This window comes from Lepus europaeus, chromosome 2 (genome assembly GCF_033115175.1).
Source record: "Lepus europaeus isolate LE1 chromosome 2, mLepTim1.pri, whole genome shotgun sequence".
Lineage (NCBI taxonomy): Eukaryota > Metazoa > Chordata > Mammalia > Lagomorpha > Leporidae > Lepus > Lepus europaeus.
In genome coordinates this window covers 82775980-82799135 of record NC_084828.1, presented here as the reverse complement: position 1 = coordinate 82799135, position 23156 = coordinate 82775980, and the positions used below count along the sequence as shown (strand labels likewise).

Sequence of the window (23156 nt, the reverse complement as noted above, 5' to 3'; positions counted from 1 at the left end):
TAAAATAGCAAGGTTTATTAGGGAAGGGACATCCGTAAGAACAATGGGCACCTCTCCAGACAGAACCTGAGAGAGAGTGCCCAGTCGCTCAGACTGGGGGGAAGAGCGAGGTTACATGGTTGAGTGGAGAGAGTACACCTGGCCAGGCCAGGCGGGCCGCTCAGCAGAGAGGCAGAGGGCTAAGCACGCAGTCCAGTTGAGGCCGGGGGTTTTTAAGGGGATGGGTCTTGCCTCCCCACCTCTGCTCCTCTTGGAACAAAGGACTTTTTGGATGTAAATAGAAAAACTTTTATCTGAGTTTTCCCCCTGAAGTTATCAGACAGGGGGAAGCCTGGCTGGCGCTGCCCCAGTTAGAGGAAGGATGGGCAGGACCCCCTGGAGGATCAAGATCCGGAGCAGGATATTTGAAATGCAGGTACTGGGCTGTACCTGGAAGATTATCAGGCAGAAGAGGCGGGGACTCCCACCTGGCAGGTTATTGGGTAGAAGGTACAAGGCAGGAGGCAAATACTGGGCTGCCCCTGGCAGGTAATCGGGATGACTTTGAGATGCATATGCTGGACCTAGATGTCAACTCTTTAGGCCTTTGTCACACACACATAAGCTCATATCTGACTTCCTACCTAACATTCCCCCCTCAAAAGGGAATACCCAAAATTCTTCTTTGGGATAATGGATGGAGTTCCGTTCTCTGTAGCCTCTTCAAAGCTGACATATGGCCGTCGAGAAGGATATGGGTATTTCCTCTTGCTCTCTGTCCTATAGTGTGCGACAATGGCCTTGGAAAGACTGTCCTGCTTGGTCCAGAGGGCTGCTCAGGTCGTCCAATGGAATGGGCTGGAAGCCTTGTCTGATGACCATTTGGAGTTTGACAGCTTTTATTCTGTTAGAGACAAAACGAACAAGGGCATTAAAAACACACAGTCCAAAGAGAAGCAGCAAGATTACCGAAGTTATTGGGTCAAGGAGAGGAAATAGCCAAGGTCCATGACCAGATGTCAGGCCAGAAATCCCAGCCCTGCTTGGCCTGGTCCTGGAGGTGCTTGGCTTTGTCCAGGAAAGTACAGCATTTACACATAATTTCAAGAATGAGCTTCTCCATTTTGGTGGGAAAAGCCAGTTGGTAATTGAATAGGAATTGTACTGAATCTGTTTGAAGAGTAGTGCCATCTTATCAATATCATCTTCCAATTCATGGACATGTAATGCCTTTTTATTTATTTAAGTCTTCTTTATTTCAACAATGGTTTGTAGTTAGCCGTGTACAAGTTTCATACTTCCTTAAATTTATTCCTAAGTATTTAAACCTTTTTCATGTAATTGTGAGTAGAAATACTTTCATAAATTCCTTTTGTGTAATTTCTATCTGGTGTGTAGAAGTGCAACCAGTCTTGTATTGGATCTTGTATCCTGCTCTCTTATCAGCTATAGTTGTGTGTGTGTGTATGTGTGTGTTCTTTAGGGCTTTCTATAGATAAGATCATGTTGCCTGCAAACAGAGATTGTCATACCTCTTCCTTTTTAAGATTTACTTATTTGAGGGACCAGTGCTATGGCAGAGTAGGTTAAGCATCTGCCCTCAGCACTGGCTTCCCATATGGGCACCAGTTCAAGTCCAGCTATTCCACTTCTGATCCAGCTGCCTGCTGAAGGTCTGGGAAAGCAATAGAAGATAGACCAAATGCTTGGGCACTTGCACCCAAGCTGGCGACCCAGAAGAAGCTCCTGGGTCCTGGGTCCTGGCTCGGCCCAATTCTGGCAGTTTCGGCTATTTGGGGAGTGAACCAGTAGGTGGAAGACCTCTCTCTCCATCTCGCCCTGTCTCTCTCCCTCTCTCTGTCTGTAACTCTGCCCCTCAAGTAAATAAAATAAATATTTTTTCTCAAAAAAAAAAAAAGATTTATTTATTTTAAAGTCAGAGAGAGAGAGAATCTTCCATCTACTGGTTTACTCCCTAAATGGTTGCAGTGGCTGGGCTGGGTAAAGCTGAAGCCAGGATCTAGGAATTCCTTCCAGGTCATCCACATGGGTGGCAGGGGTCCAAGCACTGGAACCATTTTCCCAAGCACATTTGTGAGGATCTGGGTTGTAAGTGGAGCACCTTAAACTTGAACCAGTGCCCATATAGGTGCCAGCCCCAAAGTGGATGCTTTTTTATCTTTTTCTTATCTAAGTGCTGGGCCTACAGCTGTCAGTGTACTGTTGAAGTGTCAAAAGCAGACATACTTGTCTAATTCCTAGTCTTACAGAGAAAGCTTTCAGTCGTCCGCCGTTAACTATGACGTTAGCTGTGGGTTTTCACAAATGCCCTTATCGTGTTGAGGAAGCTTCCTTCTGTTCTCGTCTGCAGAGGGTTCCTTTTTGTAGATATCAGGGAGGAGTGGGAGGTTTTGTCCAGTGCTTGTACTGCACTAAGATGATCGTGTGGTCTTTTTTTGTTTTTGTTTTTGACAGGCAGAGTGGACAGTGAGAGACAGAGAGAAAGGTCTTCCTTTTGCCGTTGGTTCACCCTCCAATGGCCGCCGCGGTAGGCGCGCTGCGGCCAGCGCACTGTGCTGTTCCAATGGCAGGAGTCAGGTGCTTTTCCTGGTCTCCCATGGGGTGCAGGGCCCAAGCACTTGGGCCATCCTCCACTGCACTCCCGGGCCACAGCAGAGAGCTGGCCTGGAAGAGGGGCAACCGGGACAGGATCGGTGCCCTGACCGGGACTAGAACCTGGTGTGCCGGCGCCGCAAGGCGGAGGATTAGCCTAGTGAGCCGCGGCGCCAGCCTGATCGTGTGGTCTTTTGCCTTCACTCTAGTAGTGTGCTGTGTCGAACCACTCTTGCGTTCCTGAGACAAATTCTACCTGGCCATGGTGTGTGATCCTTTACCACAATGCCAGGTTCTGCTTGTGGGTATTTTGCACCTATATGAAGAAAGGATATGGACCTGTAGTTTTTTGCTTGTGAGGTCTTTGTCTTTGCTATCAGGGTAATATTGGCCTCTTAGGATGAGCTGGGAGTTGTTCTTTCCTCTCCTATTTCTTGGAAGAGTTTGAGAAGGAGTAGTGTTCATTCTTTCTTAAATGTTTGATAAAATTTACCAGGGAAGGCAGAGGTCTCTTTTAAGAGCCTACTATGTTGTCAACCTTGCTGATTTTCCCTTCTTCAATTTTTAAATGTTTTATTTATTTTTAATAAGGTTTATTTATTTATTTGAAAGGCAGAGTTACACAGAGAGAGGAGAGGTATAGAGAGAGAGAGAGAGAGAGAGAGGTCTTCCACCCACTGGTTCACTCCCCAAATGGCCGCCACGGCTGGAGCTGTGCCGATCCAAAGCCAGGAGCCAGGAGCTTCTTCCCAGTTTCCCATGAGGGCGCAGGGGCCCAAGGAGTTGGGCCATCCTCCACTGCCTTCCCAGGCCATAGCAGAGAGCCGGATCGGAAGTGGAGCAGCTGGAACTCGAACTAGTGCCCATATGGGATGCCGGCGCTTCAGGCCAGGGCATTAACCCACTGCGCCGGCCCTGCAATTTTTAAATGTTTTAGACTAGATCCTTATTAGTGATGACTTTTGGAGTGATTTAAATGTTATTCTAATATCATTTCTATTGATAGCATCAAATTCTGCTTTGTGAGATTTTTAATTTTGTGTTGCAATAAATTGCCGTTGTAAAGATATTTTATATTGCAACTGAGATGGGAAAGGAAGATGCTAGTTTTAGATGAAAGGAAATAGTTGAGCGGGGACTTTTTCTTAGATGAGTTCATTAGTTAAGATTTTTATTCAGATGATCACAACTAAGCATTCAAACAGTGCTCTCTGCTTGAAAACTGTGAAAAGATAAAAATACATGGGGGCCAGTGCTGTGGCGCAGTAAGTTAAACCTCCACCCGCGGCATCGGCATCCCATATGGGCATGGGTTCTAGTCCCGGCTATTCCTCTTCCAATCCAGCTCTCTGCTATGGCCTGGGAAAGCAGTAGAAGATGGCCCAAGTTCTTGGGCCCCTGCACCTGTGTGGGAGACCAGGAGGAAGCTCCTGGCTCCTGGCTTCGGATTGGCACAGTTCCGGCTGTTGTGGCCATTTGGAAAGCGAACCAAAGGAAGGAAGACCTTTCTCTGTCTCTCCCTCTCACTGTCTGTAACTCTACCTCTCAAATAAAATAAATAAAATCTTCAAAAAAAAAAAAAGATAAAAATACGTGGTGCTAAAATAGATTGAAACAGAAGTCCCCAAACATGCTGTAGACATGAACTTGCAAGATATTTATTGGGGAGTGATTTGGGGATCAGTACCTGTGGAAGGGAAAGGAAGGCAGGAATGCAGGTGTGAGCAGATGCTGTCGGGACCTCCCATCGCCTGCCTCTCTGGGTGCCTCCCCGCACACCCTGCAGAACAAACCACTTTTGCAATTAGCATTGATTAAAATGGTTTTTATCTTACAACTTTTTAAGCACTTTGCCACATTCACTACAAATGTAGACACTTCATACATACACACATATGCTACCTTTTCTTGAAAAGAAAGATTTTAACAATGCAGAGTGAGGGGTTCATGACAACGATCATCCCATGGCGAAGGAAGAGTGTGTTGTTTACACGGCATGCCTCAGTGAAGCACGGTTTATAAACGCATACCCTATGCTAGGACAGCCACGCAGTGTTTATATGCTCGCTCTGTATATTAACTTCTATACATAGGAGAAAACACATGGCATTTGTCTTTCTGGATCTGGCTTATTTCACTTAGCATAATGTCCAGTTTCATCCATTTCACTGCAAATGTTATGATTTCTTTCTTTTTATGGCTGAGTAGTATTCTGTTGTATGTATGTACCACGATTTCTTTATCCAGTCATCAGTTGGTAGACATCTAGGATGACTCCATACGTTAGCCATTGTGAATTGAGCTGTCATAAACGTGGATGTGCAAGTATCTCTCTCTTGTGCTGACTTCCTCTCATTTGGCTATATATCCCCTATGGATCACACAGTAGATCTATTTTTAGTTTACTGAGGACTCTCCCTACTGTCTTCCATAATGATCGTGCTAATTTGCATCCCCACCAAAAAGTTTATGAAGGCATCCTTCTCTCCACAACCTCACAATTTTGCTGAATTCTCTTATGAGTCCTAAACAGACTCTTAGTGGAGTCTTTTGGTTCTCCCTGTATAAAGGATCATGTCATCTGCAAACAGGGATAATTTAAAATAAGCCACTTTCAACCTTCCATGTGAGTGCCTCCATTGCTTCATAGTTTTCACTGGTTTGCATGCTTTTGCAGTTTCACAGTTTATTTTCACTTCTAATGTAGCAATAAAATAGTACACATAGTCATTATCTTGGAAAAATGGAATTCTAGCACATGCTACAACATGGATGAATCTTGAAAGCTTTATGCTCAGTGAAATAAGCCAAGGACAGGCACTGCAGGATCCCGCTGGTAGGAATTACTAAGAATAGTCAAATTTAGTAAGCATTAAGCAGAACAAACCCCAGGAGCTGGGGTTTGGAGGGAAGTGAGAGTTTGTGCTTAATGGGTGCTGCGTTTTGGTCTGGGACAATGAGAAGTTCCTGAGATGAATGTTGGTGATAGTTCACAACAGTGTGAATGTACTTAGTGCCACAGATCGGTGTTATTTAAATGGTTAAAATGGAGGTGACATTTGGCACAGTGGTTAAGATGCCACTTGGAGTGCCTGCACCCCATATTGCAGTGCCCAGTTCAAGCTCCAGCTTCCTGCTAATGTGCACCCTGGGAGACAACAAGCAATGATGGCTCTAAGAGTCGGGTCCCTGCCACCCATGTGGGAGACCCCGATTGCATTGCTTGCACCTAGCGTCAGCCTGGCCCAGCCCTGGCTATTGTGGGATCTGGAGACTGAACCAACCTTGGTAGATCTCTCTGTGTCTATGTCTGTCTCTCTGCCTTACACATAAAGCAAATAGATGAAAATTTTTTAGAGAAAAAGATTATTAAAAAAAAAAAAAAAAAAAAGGATATGGCTGGCGCTGCGGCTCAATAGGCTAATCCTCCGCCTTGTGGCGCCAGCACCACAGGTTCTAGTCCCGGTCGGGGCACCGGATTCTGTCCCGGTTGCCCCTCTTCCAGGCCAGCTCTCTGCTGTGGCCAGGGAGTGCAGTGGAGGATGGCCCAAGTGCTTGGGCCCTGCACCCCATGGGAGACCAGGAGAAGCACCTGGCTCCTGCCTTTGGATCAGCGCGGTGCACAGCGCGCCTGCCGCAGCGGCCATTGGAGGGTGAACCAACGGCAAAAAGGAAGACCTTTCTCTCTATCTCTCTCTCTCACTGTCCGCTCTGCCTGTCAAAAAAAAATTTTAAAAATTAAAAAAAAAAAAAGGATAAAGAAACCCCCAACACTTCAACACTGGAATGTGAACAAACAAAAAAGACATAAATAGGCAATTCACAAAACAAAATAACTGCAATAAAATGACTTATGGGTATATAAGAACATTTAATTTCAGAAGTAACTTAAAGAGAAATCTAAATTAAAAGATCATTTGTCACTTATAAAACTGGGCAAATTATTTTATATAAATATTCAATTGCTAATTAGGATTATAATATTAACATAGATATGCTCAAAATAAGTATATGAACTTGTATGAACTTTCTGGAAAGCCTCTGTAATTGTGCAAAAGATGGCTTAAATATTCACATTGATCCACCTAAAATCTAATTTTAGAAAATAATTGAAGTTGCAAGCTGAAGTAAATTTGCGAGGAACCCCATCACAATACTCTTAACAGTGGAAATGGTAAGCCAGCCCAGATGTCTGTTCCTAGAACTTGGCCAAACAAGTGTTAGAATATTGATTCATTCTTACCTCAGCAAATGTGCATTAAGTAGGTACTAAGTGCCAGGCACTGCTCTAGGTTCTAGGAAATCAGTAAGAACAAAGCATCACGGTGCACGTGCCCACACAGGTGTCTCTGCACATACATGCCGTAATGGCAGAAGTTCTTTTTTATTTTTATTTTTTAAGATTTATTCTGTTTATTTGAAAGGCAAAGTGACAGAGACAGAGGGGTCTTTCATTCATCTGCTGTTTCACTTCCCAAATGGCTGCAATGGCCAGGGCTTGGCCAGACTGAAGCCTGGAGCCAGGAGTTTCTCTGGGTCTCCCATTTGGGTACAGGGGCCCAAGCCCTTGAGCGATCTTGTGCTGTGTTTTCCTGGGTCATTTGCAGGGAGCAGGATGGGAAGTGGGGCAGCTGGGACTTGAACCGGGCATCTCAGTCAGCAGCTTTAGCCACAGCGCTGGCCCTGGCAGAAATTCCTGAACAAAGAACTCAATGCATGTGAACAGCAAGCCCCAGGACTACTTGCGGACTTATCTGAAATTCCTCAGAAAACTTAGTGGGACTTTCTGAAAACCTCCCTGGTTTTTATTTATGTTGATGCATGTCAGAACTGGAACCAGGAACCTGCACGCTCATTGTCCCAGCGTCTCTGTTTGCCTGCTCTCTCAGAGGACAGACTGGATGGTAGCAGGCCCCAATGCAAGCCATTCCAGCTGTCCTCCAGTAGGGGGGCACAGGTTGGGTTTTAAGCTGGAGAAGGGAGGGTAGCAGGCGATGCAAGAGAATCGAGCTTGCGGGAGGAGGGAGAGGAGTCAGCACCCCCAGGGATGGTTCTAGCAATGGGCCAAGCTGAGCCTGAGGTGGCTGGGCCCTGCGTGGCGGAGGCCCACTTGACATTGGGACATTGACTATGTCTGATGCTCTTGTGAAGCTAGTGTCCCTAGGAGGGCATGGGCGGACCGAACCTACAGCTCCCCCTAAGGGTGTGCTGTGGAAGAGCACCGTGAGGACCTGGCTGTAGGGAGCATTGAGCATTTCTTCTCTCTCACAGAAGAGGTCCGTTTGAAGGACAGGATTAAGGTTGAGGGGCCCATGTGGTGGCCAGTTTCCCCCTTCTGTAGCCTAGACTGTGGCCAGTGGTGCAAGAGGAAATGAGCTTTTTCTTGTTTGTAACATCCAGTGTAAAGGCTTCCCAGTTTTTAAGGAGGTAGCCCGGGGTGAGTCCACGGGGATGGATGGGGAGTTACCCATGATTGAGAAGGTCTCCTCGTGACCTGGGGAGAGGAGAAGATAGGGGAGGCGTGGTCCTGCCTTGCTTTCTGAGAGCTCTGGCCGTGGACGTCCCAGAATCTCAACCGTGACTTTGGCATCCTGGGCGTCCCCCGAGGCCCCCTTGTGACTGATTCGGACATGGCACTGCAGATCTTGAACACAATCCATGGTGCCCCAGCGCCCTTGGGCCCTCTGGTTCTTTCTAGGCATCTGTGGCCTCTGGGGCTGTGGTGAGGTGTGTATGAGGGGACTTACGGGATTGGTCATAAGAGATCTTAGCTTCATTTTTAACATTTTGCCTGCTTGGGGCGTCTGGTCAGCCTGTAGTGGCTTGATGTGACTGTTAAAATACTCCTGAAAGTTGTCAACTGAAGGGAGGGTAGAGGGTTCTTCTTCCGAATAATGGGATGGAACTTTGGAATGGAGTACTTTTTTTTTTTCTTCAAAGATTTATTTCATTTATTTGAAAGACAGAGCCACAGAGAGAGGTAGAGACAGAAAGATCCTGCATCCACCGGTTCACTCCCCAGATGGCTGCATTGGCCGGAGCTGCGCCGATCCAAAGCCAGGAGCCAGGAGCCTCCTCTGGGTCTCCCACATGAGTGCAGGGGCCCAAGGACTCTACTGCTTTCCCAGGCCATAGCAGAGAGCCAGATCGGAAGAAGAACAGCTGGGACTAGAACTCGCACCCATATGGGATGCTGGCGCCTCAGACCAGGGCCCCAACCCACTGCGCCACAGCGCCGCCCCCAAGGAATGGAGTAGTTCTTAGAGCACCTGTCAGTCATGTCCCAGCACCACATCCTGACCCCTGATTCTGAGTACTGCCCAGGGTATGGGAGATGACGCTGTAACACACGACACAGGAAACAACCTGAAGTAAATGGAGGAATGTGGTATAGAGCTGAATTGTGGGTGTTGGAGCCAGGACGTGAGGGCAACCAAAAGCCAAAGGTTTTCCACAGAGATGGCGTCAGCCCTCAGTATGTGTTTAGATGTCCAAATATATAACAGTCAAATTAAACTGTGACAAATGCAAATATCTGATGCTTTAAACATTAGCATTTGAAACCTAATCTTATCACTCATAAGACAATATTCTTACTGCATTGAGTCTAGCTTCTAATTTGAAAGTCACAAAGAACAAAGCATGTTTCCACAGACAAGCGAATGCACATAACAACAATTGCGTGTTGACCAGGGACTTTTGAGCTCCACTTTTAATCAGATTATTTTCCTACAAGTGGTCCAATTCTATTACCCCAATTTAATATTCATCTTACATTCTAGAAACCAAATCAGGGATCTTGGAATTACATATTTTACCCATGTTGAAGAACAATGCATTCTCTGTTGAAATTGAAGGCAAGTGTTACACTTTGACATATGCCAGTTGCTGTGTCGTGGCAGACTTCCAGTAGCTCGGCAGACTCCCAGAGGCAGTAGCTCCAAAGCTGATTGGTGGGGCCTGGCTCACAGGCCCGTGTGACTGCTCCGAGAGGCCGTGTTAGCTCCAATAGCGGTGGGGAAATGGTCCTCGCCTCTCATTAAGACTGGTCTCAGGAATCTTCCAAACATGGAGGGGTTCAAATGCCTAGTGGCCAAAACAAATGGTAAATGTTGGTTGCATAGAGCAGAAAACTCCGTTATTTTCTCACATATTAAGCAGAGCTCAGAGGGAGCCAGTTCAGGACTGGGAAAGGACTAGGCAATGTCACCAGCTGTCTGGGGAGCATGCTGACTTGTGGCCTAATGGGTCCAAGGTGACACGGAGCAGCCAGGATATCTGAGTTCAAGAGAGGATGAAGGGGGTGGAGCTCCGCCCTCAGCAGGTGTCTCACTGATCAGAATCATGTCATGAAGGCAATCCAAGAAAGAAGGAACGCTAGGAAATTATTTAGTTGGAATTTTATCATAGCGAAAAAGGAGAAATGGAGAGGACGCCAGTTCGAGTCCCAGTTGCTCCACTTCTGATCCAGCTCTCTGCTCTGGCCTGGGAAAGCAGTAGAAGATGCCCCAAATGCTTGGGCCCCTGCACCCTCATGGGAGACTGGGAAGAAGCTCCTGGCTCCTGGCCTTGGATCGGCACAGCTCCAGCTGTTGTAGCCAATTGGGGAGTGAACCATCTCTCTCTCTCTCTCTCTCTCTCTGCCTCTCCTTCTCTCTCTGTGTAACTCTGGATTTCAAATAAATAAATAAATCTTTTAAAAAGATGGGTTTATTTAGCTCACAGTTTTCGAAGCTGAAAATCTAAGATCAGGTGGCCCCATCTGTTGGCCTCTGGTGAGGGCATGTTGCGTCACAACATGGCAAATGACATCATGGCAACAGCACCTGGACCCGTGACAGATGGGATGGCAAGACCGGAAGCCGGAGAGCGGGGAGGACCAGTCTTGCTCTTCCCTAACAACCTACTCTCACAGGAAGGAGGTCTCATGAGAGCTCCATACCTTCCGGGGGCCTCACTCTAGGCCCCGCCTCTTAAAGTGTCTACCACCTCTTAACATTGATTGCCTGAGGACCAAGCTTCTAGCACATGAACGTCTAGGTGACAAACTACATCCAAACCATAGAGCCTGTAGTGAAGCCAACCTCACAGGGGCAGGACCTCCCAGCCCCCAGCACACGCATGAGTGCATGTGTGTGTGTGTGTGTGTGTCTGGGAGGCAGGGGTTGCTATTGGAAGTGATTGGAAGCAGCCAGAGCCCCCAGTCCTCAGCCTCTATGATGTCACAATCAGATTTCTTTCCTTCTATCCTGGACTGTGGCTTCCGAGGCTGCTGTGGTCATGGAGCTCTGGGAACCAGCAGGGAGAAGGGAGCTTGGTGGCTCTGATCTCCCCTGGGGACACAGGACAGCCAGGCATGCCGCTGTTAAAGGATGCCACACCCGTGGTAAAGGAGCTGCGGTCCCCGCCGCCGGTCCCCCTTTGCTGGTTCCTCCCAAGCCTATTTGCTGCCTTCAACGTGGTGCTGCTCGTCATTTTCAGTGGTCTCTTCTTTGCATTCCCGTGAGTCCCCCACGCAAGCTGTCAAGTTTCTTACAGTCAGCTTGCATGGAAAACAGATAAGGACAGCAGGCAGGCAGGAGCATGTGAGGGGGTCCCAGTTCAGGGACAGGAACCTATTCTAGGTGGAGGGAACTTTGCATTTGGGGAGCTGCAGGTGGCTGGTAATGCTGATGATGTTTGGGGTGTCACTGGCCTGGCTGCCCAGAGCTGACCGAAAGGTCTGTGAGTCCTGACCCCAGCATGCCTGGCCCTCCTCGGGGGAGCTGTGGGCTGCCGAGGGTCAGGACTGAGCCTGGCTCTGGTCTCAGTTGCAGGTGGCTGGCTCAGCACGGGAACTGGGCCTTCCCCACCGTCACAGGCCTCCTCTTTGCCCTTACCTTCTTCAGTCTCGTTACACTCAACTTCTCAGACCCTGGTATCTTACATCGAGGTGAGGCCTCTGCCCCCGGGAGAAGGAGGTGATGCCTGCCGCAGTGCCCACCTCCAGCTCCCCTCCTCCGCCCCAAGGCTCCTTCCCACATGCCCATTGCTCTGGCCCCGGCGCTTCATCCCCCACACCACCAAGGTGTGGATAGATACAACTCTGGAGCTTTTCCAGTTGCCTTGAAGGGAGGGCTGGTCAGGGGCTGGGGGAGAGAAGCCTGTGGGTTCTTCCTGGCCACTGGTTCCCTCTCCTTCCCTCCCATTGCACACACAACGGAAAGCGTGGATCACTGTTCCAAAGGCCCGAGCTCCTATAGAACGCCTTCCCTCTGCCTGCCGCCCCTCTGAGCCGGTCCAGCTTGCTCAGTGGCACAAGGATTCCTCTGTTGCCTCCTCCGCGTCTTTCCTTGCGCTTGCTGATGCTGTGCTGCTGCCCTAAGCAGCAGAGTGATGCGAGGGCCCCCAGCCGCTGCCCGACCCTCCTCCCACGCCAGGCTCCGGCGAGCAGAGCCCCATGACGGTGCACGTGGTGTGGGTGAACCACAGAGCCTTCCGCCTGCAGTGGTGCCCAAAGTGCTGCTTCCACCGCCCGCCCCGGACTTACCACTGCCCCTGGTGCAACATCTGTGTGGAGGTGAGTCCCTCATTCGCTTGCCTACCTGCCACACCCCGCCCCAGCATCTGACCAGGGGTGGGAGTGAGCCCATCTTCCAGGGCTGCTAAAGGCCAAGGGGAGCAGTAACCCCAGCCACTCTGGGTCAGCCATGCAGGTCACTGCCTCTGTGCTCACGTCTGTCTGGGGAGGCTGGCCCTTGCCTGCACAAATGCTAACTTGTATGGGGCATCCACAGCCACCTGTGTCCACTGACAGTAGATACGCAATGCCCCCAGGCTGGCTGCAGCTGTGGTCTGGGGCGCTCGGCCTGGCCCCCTTGGATATCAGGTTGGAGGGTCTCCAGAGCTCTGAGTGCTACCTTTGCCAGGTGCACGGTCTGCACAGGGTTACACACGCAGGAGGCTGCCTGGACATTATCCTCCTCCTCCTCCTCACCCAGCCATCACAAAGTAGAGCCCCAGATACTCTAAGTCCCACCAAAAGACGCACTAACATGTGTGTCTCTGAAGCCCAGGCAGGCCTTGCTTTAAAGGCCTCGGGACAGATGACCTTATGAGCCACAGGGCCCTAACCGTACTCTCACACCAGAAGTGCCAGCGCCAGGGACTTCACGGCTCACTTTCTCCCTGAAGACAGCAGCCAGCGCATGGGGCCAAGGGCAAGTGACTAGAGGGGGTGTGGAAGGCCTTAGGAGTTGGGGATGATGGACGTTGGGCGGGACGACATGTCCTGAGGCCTGCCCCCTCTTCCTGTTGCCCAGGACTTCGACCATCACTGCAAGTGGGTCAATAACTGCGTCGGTAACCGCAACTTCCGCTTCTTCATGCTGCTGGTGCTGTCCCTGTGCCTCTACTCGGGCTCCCTGCTGGTCACCTGCCTGTTCTTCTTGGTGCGCACCAGCCACCTGCCCTTCTGCATTGACAAGGCCATGGCGTATCCACACTGGCCCGCCGGCCACGTGGGAGCCCCGGACGCAATGACAGCTGAAGGGTGGGGTCTCGGGGAGGGAGGAGCCAGAGGGAGGGGGCGGAGCCGTCCGGAAGGACAAGTCTGGGACTAGGTGAAGGGTTGTGGGAGAGGTCAGGGAAATGGGCGTGGAAATTCAGAAGCTTGCGGGATCAGGGAGCGGGTGCCAAGAGGCAAGAGGGGCGTGGGCAGCTGAGGCTTCCGCGTGGGCGGCGGGCTGGCTGGGGCGGGGCCGGGGCCGGTCTGACGGCGCCGCTCCTTAGCCGGCGCGCAGCATCCTAGTGGCTGTGCCCGCCGCGGGCTTCCTGGTACTGCTCTTCCTGCTGCTGCTGATCCAGATCCTGTCGGTGAGTGCGGCCGAGCGCTCCTACGAGGGCAAGGTACGCGCGGCCGAGCGCGGGCGCGGCGGCGGGGCGTGGGGAGCCCCCTTGCACCTGCAGGACCTGGGCGCTCGTTGCTCTTGCTCCGGTGCCCCCTTAGCCCTTCCTGACCCGGCTCCTGAAGACGCAGCTCCAATCTCGCCCGCTCCTGGAGCTCAGCGGTCCCTCGTCCTCCTGGGCGTTTGTTCTTTTGAAGGATGGGACTGGGGCAAGGCTGCATGCTGCACTTGTGTTGTTCAAAGAACCTGAAATCAGAACACCACCTGCCAGACACCGGTGGACTCTCGGAGGGAGTCCCCAGGTCGGGCAGCAGACTCAGAGAAGGAGTTGAGAGTCGAGGACGTGCCACCTCGTGGTTTCCGAGAGGCAGAAAAGAGGGGAGGCCATTGCAGGTGAGGGTGCACCCTGGCAAGCCAGCGAGGAAGCGGTTCTAACTGGAGCAGCAGCTGACTCCGTGGGCGTGGCCAGTTATAAAGCCCAGGTCAGATGGCGAATGGGGGCTCGAGGTAGTGGGAACCTGAGAGGCACGCTAGAAATATATTCAGACCAGTCCCCTCCCACCCCACCAGGACATTCTGCCTGGAAGTCCATTTCTCCGCCTTGCTGTGGGCAACCACTGACCTGTTTTCTGTCCTTACAGCTTTTCCTTTTTGAAAAATCTCCTGTAAATGGAATCGCGGCCTTTTGAGTCTGGCTTCCTGCACTTAGCATGATGCATATGAGAGTCAGCCATGCCGCTGCTCCTATGAGCGGTTTCCTCCGGTTTATCGCTGTGTGTGGGTAAACACAGGGCGCTCATCCACTCGCAGCGGTCCTAGTTTCAGGTGAATGTGAGGCCACTGTGATGACCGCTGTCATGACAAGCACGGGAGCAGATGCTTTCCTTTCTCTTGGGCAAATGTGTCGGGGTGGCAGTGCTGGGCCATCTGGGGACATGAGAAACTGCAGTGGCTCCCCACCAGCGAGGTGTGAGCATTCCGGATACTGGGCATCCTCAGCAACACTGGACGTTGTCATGATTTTGTTGGTTTGTTCTTGCTTTTTTCTGGCTTTTTTATTCCAGCCAATCCAATAAATGTTTAATGCGCTCTCATGACGGTTGCTATTTGTATGTTCCTAACGACTAAAGATGTTGAGCATCTTTTAGTGTTCTTATTTGTCATCTAACTTTGGTGGTAAAATCTTTCTCAGTCTTTTGCACATTAAAATTTAGGGCTATTTTATTATTATTATTTTGTTTATTGGAAAGGTGAGTTACAGAGAGGGAGAGGGAGAGAGAGGTCTTCCATCCACTGGTTCACTCCCCAAATAGCCGCAACGGCCAGAGCTGGACCAATCTGAAGCCAGGAGCCAGGAGCTTCTTCTGGGTCTCCCACGAGGGTTCAGGGGCCCAAGCACTTGGACCATCTTCTACTGCTTTTCCCAGGTGCAATAACAGGGAGCTGCATCAGAAGTGGAGCAGTCGGACTTGAACCTGTGCCCATATGGGTGCCAGCACTGTAGGCGGCAGCTTTACCTGCTACACCACAGCGCTGACCCCAGGGCTATTTCATTATTGAATTTTAAGAGTTATTTATATATTTTGGATCCAGAGATCTATTTTGTGAATATGTTCTCCCAATCTGTGGCTTGTCATCTTATTATTTTTATTATTATTTTTTCCTAAAGAAAACTTTTATTTAAGGAATACAAACTTCACACATTTCCTAAGTACAACTTTAGGAATATAGTGATTCTTCCCACCATACCCGCCTTACCCACACTCCCACCACCCCCTTCTCCCATTCCCAGTCCCATTCTCCACTAAGATCCATTTTCAATTAACTTTATACACAGATGACCAACTCTATACTAAGTATAGTTCAACAGTTTGCATAAAAAAGCCTGTTCCTCAACAGTGGAGACAAGGGTGTTTAAAGCCATTGCATCTCAAAGTTAATTTCATTTCTTTTTTTTTTTTTTAAGAAACTTAACTTTAAAGAAGCACCCATGAATGATACATCTTTTGTAAGCACTTAGACATAACTAAAACTTATGAGACATAAGAATATCCTCCACTTCATACACTAAAACAAAATAAATATTTGAGAGCAAGTTTTACTGTTAACTCTCATAATACAGCTCTTTGAGGACAGAGGTCCTGCATGGGAAGTTAGTGCACAGTGACTCCTGTTGTTAATTTAACAATTAACACTCTTATGTATGACATCAGTAATCACCTGAGGCTCCTGACATGAGCTGCCTAGGCTATGGAAGCCTTTTGAATCCACAAACTCCATCAGTATTTAGACAAGGCCATGAGCAAAGTGGAAGTTCTTTCCTCCCTTCAGAGAAAAGTACCTCCTTCTTTGATGGCCACTTCTTTCCACTGGGGTCTCCCTCACAGAGGTCCTTCATGTAGAACATTTTTTGCCACAGTGTCTTGGCTTTCCATGCCTGAAATGCTCTCGTGGGCTTTTCAGCCAGGCTAGAATGCCTTAAGGGCTGATTCTGCATCTCCTTATTCTTTTTTTTATTATTATTCTTTTTTTTAATTTATTTGACAAGTAGAGTTACAGACAATGAGAGAGAGAGAGAGAGAGAGAGAGAAAGGTCTTCCTTCCATTGATTCACCCCCCAAATGGCTGCTATAGCCAGAGCTATGCCGATCTGAAGCCAGGAGCCAGGCGCTTCTCCTGGTCTCCCATGTGGGTGCAGGGCCCAAGCACTTGGGCCATCCTCCACTGCACTCACTCCTGGGCCACAGCAGAGAGCTGGACTGGAAGAGGAGCAACTGGGACTAGAACCCGGTGTCCATATGGGATGCCAGCACTGCAGGCGGAGGATTGACCAAGTGAGCCACAGCACCAGGCCCCAGCATCTCCTTATTCTTTTTTTAAAAATTTTTTTTAATTTTTATTTTTTTATTTTTGACAGAGTGGATAATGAGAGAGAGACAGAGAGAAAGGTCTTCCTTTTTGCCGCTGGTTCACCCTCCAATGGCCGCTGCGGCCGGCGCATCTCGCTGATCTGAAGCCAGGAGCCAGGTGCTTATCCTGGTCTCCCATGCGGGTGCAGGGCCCAAGCACCTGGGCCATCCTCCACTGCACTCCCGGGCCATAGCAGAAAGCTGGCCTGGAAGAAGGGCAACTGGGAGAGAATCCGGTGCCCCAACCGGGACTAGAACCTGGTGTGCCGGCACCGCAAGGCGGAGGATTAGCCTGTTAAGCCACGGCGCCGGCCCTCCTTATTTTTAACAATACCTTCCAAAGATCAGAAGTTTATAACTTTGATGAAATGCAGTTTATCAGGTTTTTTTTTTTTTCTTTTATGGACATTGTAGCTAAGAAATCTTTGCCTAATCCAAGGTCACAAAGATTTGCTCCGGAAATTTTACAGTTTTAGTTTTACATGTAGTTCTGTGATTTACTTGGGGTTAAATTTATTGTGGGGGTGCTGTTTGGTGCAGTAGTTAAGATGCTACGCCTGGGTTGCAGCACTGGCTCTGCTTCCAGCTCTAGCTTCCTGCGAAAGTGTACTCTAAGGCAGCAGGTGATGGCTCACGTACTTGGGCCTCTGCCACCCATGCGGGAGTCCTGGATTGTGTTCCAGCCTCCTGGTTTCAGCCTAGCCCAGCCCCAGCTGTTGTAGGCATTTGAGGACAGATTGGAAGATTTCTCTCTCTCTCTCACTCATAAACTCTGCCATTCAATTAAAGAAAAAATTTTTTAAAGATTTGTTTGTGGTTTTTGATTCAAGTTTTTTGGTTTTGTTGTTGTTGTTATTTTTGCATATGGGTTGTTTCAGTATCATTTGTTGAAAGGTTATCCTTCCACTGAGTTGCTTTGACATGCTTCTCCATAATCAGTGGGTATATATGTGTGTCTGTGTATGAGAGAGAGAGAGATGGGTGAGGTATGTTTTTATTTAATTTTTCACTAGTACATGCTATCATGATTAGTGTTTTGTAGCAAGTCTCCAAATCAGAAAAAATGAGTTTTTCAATTTTGTTTTGTTTTTCAATTTTTTCCCCAGTGTTCTTTTGGCTATTCTAGTTCCTTTGGGTTTTTGTATAATTTTTTTTTATTTGACAAAGTTATAGACAGTGAGAGAGTTAGAGACAGAGAGAAAGGTCTTCCTTCCATTGGTTCACCCCCCAAATGGCCGCTATGGCCGGCACTGCACCAATCCGAAGCCAGGAGCCAGGTGCTTCCTCCTGGTCTCCCATGTGGGTGCAGGGGCCCAAGCACTTGGGCCATCTTCTACTGCACTCCCGGGCCACAGCAGAGAGCTGGACTGGAAGAGGAGCAACCGGGACTAGAACTGGTGCCCATATGGGAAGCCGGCACCGCAGGCGGATGATTAACCAAGTGAGCCATGGCGCCGGCCCCTATATAAACTTTAGAATCAGTTTGTCAATTTTTATTTAAAAAAATCTGGGATAGTCATTAGCATTGCACTGAATCTATAGATCAGTTTGGGACAGCTCACATTTTTAACAAGATTGGGTTTCTGAATCTGTGGATATGATATAGCTCTCCATTTGATGTCTTTTACCACTATTTTGTAATTTTTAGCATATCAATCTTGCATATATTTTGCTACTTTTATATCTAAATATTTTATATTTTGTGCTATTGTAAATGTACTTAATTATTGTTTGTTTATTATTATGAGAAAATACAACAGATTTTTATATATTAGTCTTGAATCTTGCAATTTTTCTAGATTATTTATTAGAATTTTATTAGCTTTACTATATTCACAGTTTCATTTATTCTACATAGAAAAAAATTTTTTAAGGTTCATTTATTTGAGAGGCAGAGGTTCAGAGAGAGGAGGGGGAGAGACAGAGAGAGGTCTTCCATCTGCTGGTTCACTTCCCAGATGGCCAAAATGGCTGGAGCTGGGCCAATCTGAAGCCAGGAGCCAGGAGCTTCTTCCAGGTCTCCCACATGGATGCAGGGGCCCAAGCATTTGGGCCATCATCTGATGCTCTCCCAGCCCTTTAGCAGAGAGCTGGATTGGAAGTGGAGCAGCCGGGACATGAACCGGTGCCCTTATGGGATGCTGGTGCTGCAGGTAGAGGCCTAACTCACTATGCTGCAGCGCCGGCCCCTACATAGAAAATCTTGACATCTGTGAAGAAGTTTCCCTCCTTCCTTTCCAGTCTGTGTGACTTTATTTTTCTCTTCTTATTGCACTGGCTTGGACTTCCAGTACAACGCTGACCAAGGGTGAGAAGATGTCTGCATATTTGCTGGGATTCCTTCGTCAGAATGATGACTTGACAGGAAGACCCCGGGGCGGGTAGCCTTGGTGAGGGAAGGGCTTAGACACTGAGACAGCTTCGGGGACACAGGAGCCCCCTGCCCAGCTCCCCCCATCCTCTGGGCACCCCCAGCCACTCCACCGCCTCCGCGCCTGCGTCCCTCCTGCCCGCAACTCCCCAGCAGGCCCTGGCTCTGCGTGTGATCTCACTGTGGCCTCGGTCCTTTATTTCAGCCTCACCTGGGGAGTATCTTCCCTTCTCACATTCTGTGGTTCCTCCAGTTTGTGTCAGGCTTGGGCCTGCCCTCCTGCCTCATCCCTGGAGCAGCCCCGCCCAGCCAGGATCGCTGGCCTCAGGGACCTGCGTGTGGCCCGCGCTCTGGTTCACCAGGCAGGGCTCTCTGCATGACCTGCGGCACCCATGTCAGGCATTGTTCACGGGCCCCAACTTTCGGCCCTTTCCTACCTCTGTCCCCTCCCTGCAGCTCCTCTTGGGGGTCACAAGGGCTCTGGGGCTGGACCACACACATCACAGCTCCGCAGCGTAGCAGCATGGAGATCTGGGGTAGGCTACTTAGCTACCTAGTGCCTCAACTTCCCCATCTGTGGAAGGGGGCAGTGTGGGTTAATCTGTGTGAGACAGAGAGGAGAGGCGGGTCCAGGTGAGTGCCCTGCGTGTCCCTGTTGCTGCAGTGTTAGTGCGTGATAGGTGTTCGCGCTTCTGTCTTTGCAGTAGCGCGGTGAACCCCTGCTTAACACCGCAGGCCTCCACTCCCCCTCTTCCTGCATCCTCCTGCACAGCCAGGTTTCCCGGGAGAGGAGCATCACTCTGTTCTTTTTTTTTTTTTTTTTTTTTTTACTTTTATTTTATTTTTGACAGGCAGAGTGGACAGTGAGAGAGAGAGACAGAGAGAAAGGTCTTCCTTTGCCGTTGGTTCACCCTCCAATGGCAGCCGCCGGCACACCGCACTGATCTGATGGCAGGAGCCAGGTGCTTATCCTGGTCTCCCATGGGGTGCAGGGCCCAAGCACTTGGGCCATCCTCCACTGCACTCCCTGGCCACGGCAGAGAGCTGGCCTGGAAGAGGGGCAACCGGGACAGGATCGGTGCCCCGACCGGGACTGGAACCCAGTGTGCCGGCGCCGCAAGGCGGAGGATTAGCCTGTTGAGCCACGGCGCCAGCCCATCACTCTGTTCTTCACCGTCCTTGGTCCACATCAGCTCAGGCTCTGCCCGCACTGTCCTGCTGACGCTGCTGTCATGGAGTGGCCAGAGCCAGAGGCCAGTCCTCAGACGGGGCTGCTGGGCTGCAGCGCCACACCTGCACCTGGGCTTCCCACCCTTCTCTCCTGCCCCCCCCCCCGCCCTGTAACACCCCGAGACTCCCCTGCGTCGCAGCTGTTGGCAGTGTGTCCTCAGTCCCGGCACACTGCTGGCCATGTTTGAGACCCCAGAGTATTTCTGAGTGCATGAGTGAACCAAGAAACAATGAATCAATGCCACTTGAAAAGAGAGAGAGATCTGATGCCATGATCCCTGGGGGAGCAGGGGGTGCAGGGAGGCAGCAGGGAATTGGGGAGGGGAGGGGAGGCATGAAGATGCCCACTTAGGTTTTGGCCCTGGGAAGGGTGAGGGTGTTGGGGACCCAGGGTTGGAGCAGGAGCCCAGGACTGGAGCTGAGGGGCCCGTGTGGCCCTTCAGAGCTGCTGGAAGCGCTCACAGCTGGGAGGGTGCCGTGTGCAGAGATCCTCAGCTCTGGGGCCAGTTCTGACGAATGTGACCAACAAGGAGTCTTCGTTCCAGCGTTTCCCTGTCCTGCATGTAAAGCCAGCATTTCTCCATTCTAAAAGGAACATCTGATAAGTCAGAACTTCTTTCTGTAAATTTTAAAGTTCTGCAGATGTGACTCTCCCAGACACTGAACTGGGACCACCAACGCAGTGCCAGTTTCTCTTAAACGCTGTAACACCCTGAAGCAGGCGGGACCTCAACTTGCTCCGTGGTCAGCACAGCGTTGGGCAGCCATGGGCGGTTCCTGGGCCTTCCTGGCTGTTCTCCCTTGGGTGACAGCTGTCCCGCGTGGGGTCCTGGTTCTTCTGGGTGGAGAACAGTGTGGAAGGCAAAGCTTTGGGTGACTGGGGGGTGGGAGTGAGCCGGAGCTGTTGGGCCACTTCCAGGTGACAGCTGCAGTAGGGTGAGACCTGGGCCCTGCGTGGGGCCCATGGGCAAGGGGAAGGAAAAGGCGGGAAGGCAGGAGGAGAACCTGCTCAAGTCCTTTCCTGCGTCGCGTGCTGGATCAGGCAGATGCAATTGGGTCCCCAAGCATCCGTCCTGGAGACAGTAGAAGCCAGCGAAGGCACACACTCAGCTAAAACAAGAGATGGGAAGAAGACGTGGGTGGCGGTGCAGCTGAGCAGCCACGGAAGCTCTGAAGTGAATTTGTCAGGGGCCACAGGACCTTAGTGTGTCCAAAGGGAGACAGCAGGCAGGAGGCTGCAAAGGGGGACCGGGGACCCCAACGAGGCAGAGGAAGGGGTGCAGGGTCAGCGTTCATATGGGGAGCTGCTCCCAAGTGGAGCGGAGGCGACTGTTCTATCTGGGACCCCTGGAGGGAGGCTTCCGTGCCCTTGGAGTCTGGCTGGACCCCTAGGCTGACCCCTGGCTGAGCTGACTGACAGGCTCAAGGAGGGGTCCTGGGGAAGGGGTGTGACCATCCGGCCAGTTCTGATCTCTTCTTCCTCTTCCTGTTCCCCTCCAGTGCAGATACCTTCAGGGATACAACCCCTTTGACCAGGGCTGTGTCAGCAACTGGTATTTAGCAATTTGTGCACCACTGGGACCCAAGTGAGTTGGCAAAGCAGAGGCTCCATGTGGTGGATGAGGAGGGGCTGGGGCTGGGCCTGAAGCTGGGTCTCCCCACTCGCTCTTACACAGCTCCCAGCGCTCCCACTCACTGCCCCTGTTTCTTTGGGGTTTTCTCCAGGGTGCTGGGGAGCTCCTTGCTTCCTGGCCTCTGTGGCTTCACGTGCTAAGAAATGGGTCGGGGCTGCTACACCTGATGAGACTTGCCCAGCTTGGTGTGGGGGGTTGTGTGCTCCCCAAGCTGAAGCTGATGGGGGACGGGGTGGGAGAGGGTGGGGTGGGCAGTGACCTCCTGCATGCGGCCTGTCGCCCCCCAGGTACATGGCTGAAGCTGTCTGGCTGCAGAGAGTGGTGGGGCCCGAGTGGGTGCCGGTGTACTTCCCGACATGCCCCTCCACACACAGCCCTTCGGTCCTCCCCGGCCCCCAGCCCCAACCCTCCTGCTGCCACAAACCAGGGCAGGGCCCTCCGGGGAGCGGAGAGGCCGCAGCTGTCCAGGAGGTGAGGAGTGTGTGCTGGGGAGGGGGTGTGGGGTGCCCCCGGAGTCTGGCTGCTGGGCAGCTGCAGCCCCCAGAGCCTGGGGCCTGGGGCTGAGGGAGTTCCTGTACCCGGAGTCCAGCCCTCGCTGCCACCTTGCTTCTGGCCATGGCTTTCCTCAGCTGCTCACCAGGACTGGGAGGTGACCAGAGGCTTGGATGTCTGGGGGGAGGCTTCTTTTAGCTCAGAGAAGCTTGCCCTTGAAACCTGCGTTGGAACTTATGCAGAAGTGTGTGGCAGCCCACAGCAGCCGGCCCTGGGGCCCCGGCAGCCACCACTTTGCTCTGCCTGGGTGGGCGGGGGCTGTGGGCTGTGGGGCAGGGGCTTGGGGAGAGAGCCTCATGCCCCGCTCTGCAGCTCCACGCCGGCCCGGTGCTGCACCCGCTGCGGGAAGCCCCTCACTCGCCCCTCCGCACCCGGCGATGCCAGGAGCACCTGCGTCTCAACGTCACCTCCTGAGGCTCTCCGTGCCCCGCCCTTGCCCCTCCCCGCGCCTATTAAAGTCCCTGAGGCTGCCTCCTCCGGCTGGCTGCCCGGCTGTGCCTCTTTCCTGCGTGCGGGGGAGGGGGATCGGAGGGGTTGGGGCAAGGGCCTCCTGGGAAGGAAGGGACAGGATCCGTGAGAACCCGAGTTCAGACTCTGACACTGCCTGGCTTTGTGACCTGCGGCACGAGCTGAACATTCTCCCGTCCTTCAACTAGGGCAGCGGTAACAGCCTCTCCGGCAGGTGCGGCGCTCCTCCCAGTGGGGACTGCAGGAGGGAGAGAAAAGCCACCGAGTCGCCCTGCCGCGCCCCTCTCTGCCTGCAGGGGGCGCCAGGTGTCTAGGAATTCGCGAGCGGGGCCCACGGCTGCAGCGTAGCTCGGGAACCTCCTAGAAGCTCAGGGCCTGTGCGCGGGCTGGGTGGGGCTGGGCACCCTCCTGGGTGCCACAGTCCAGCCTGCCGCGGAGGGGTTGGGGGTGGGGGTGGGAGTGCCGAGGCCCTGTGAGCCTTCTGGCCCCTGGGTGGGAGCCTCTGGGAAGTTTT

At 51.4% G+C, this 23156-nt stretch overlaps 1 protein-coding gene across 1 annotated transcript; it reads left to right on the top strand.

The window, feature by feature from the left end:
- Positions 1 to 10948: 10948 nt before the first annotated feature.
- ZDHHC19 (zinc finger DHHC-type palmitoyltransferase 19) lies at positions 10949 to 22588 on the top strand. The gene is made up of 8 exons (XM_062181135.1): positions 10949 to 11094; positions 11403 to 11524; positions 12012 to 12151; positions 12894 to 13066; positions 13374 to 13479; positions 21489 to 21574; positions 21910 to 22102; positions 22487 to 22588. Exons 1-8 carry the CDS (start codon positions 10949 to 10951, stop codon positions 22586 to 22588), a joined length of 1068 nt encoding a protein of 355 aa, XP_062037119.1.
- Positions 22589 to 23156: the final 568 nt, after the last annotated feature.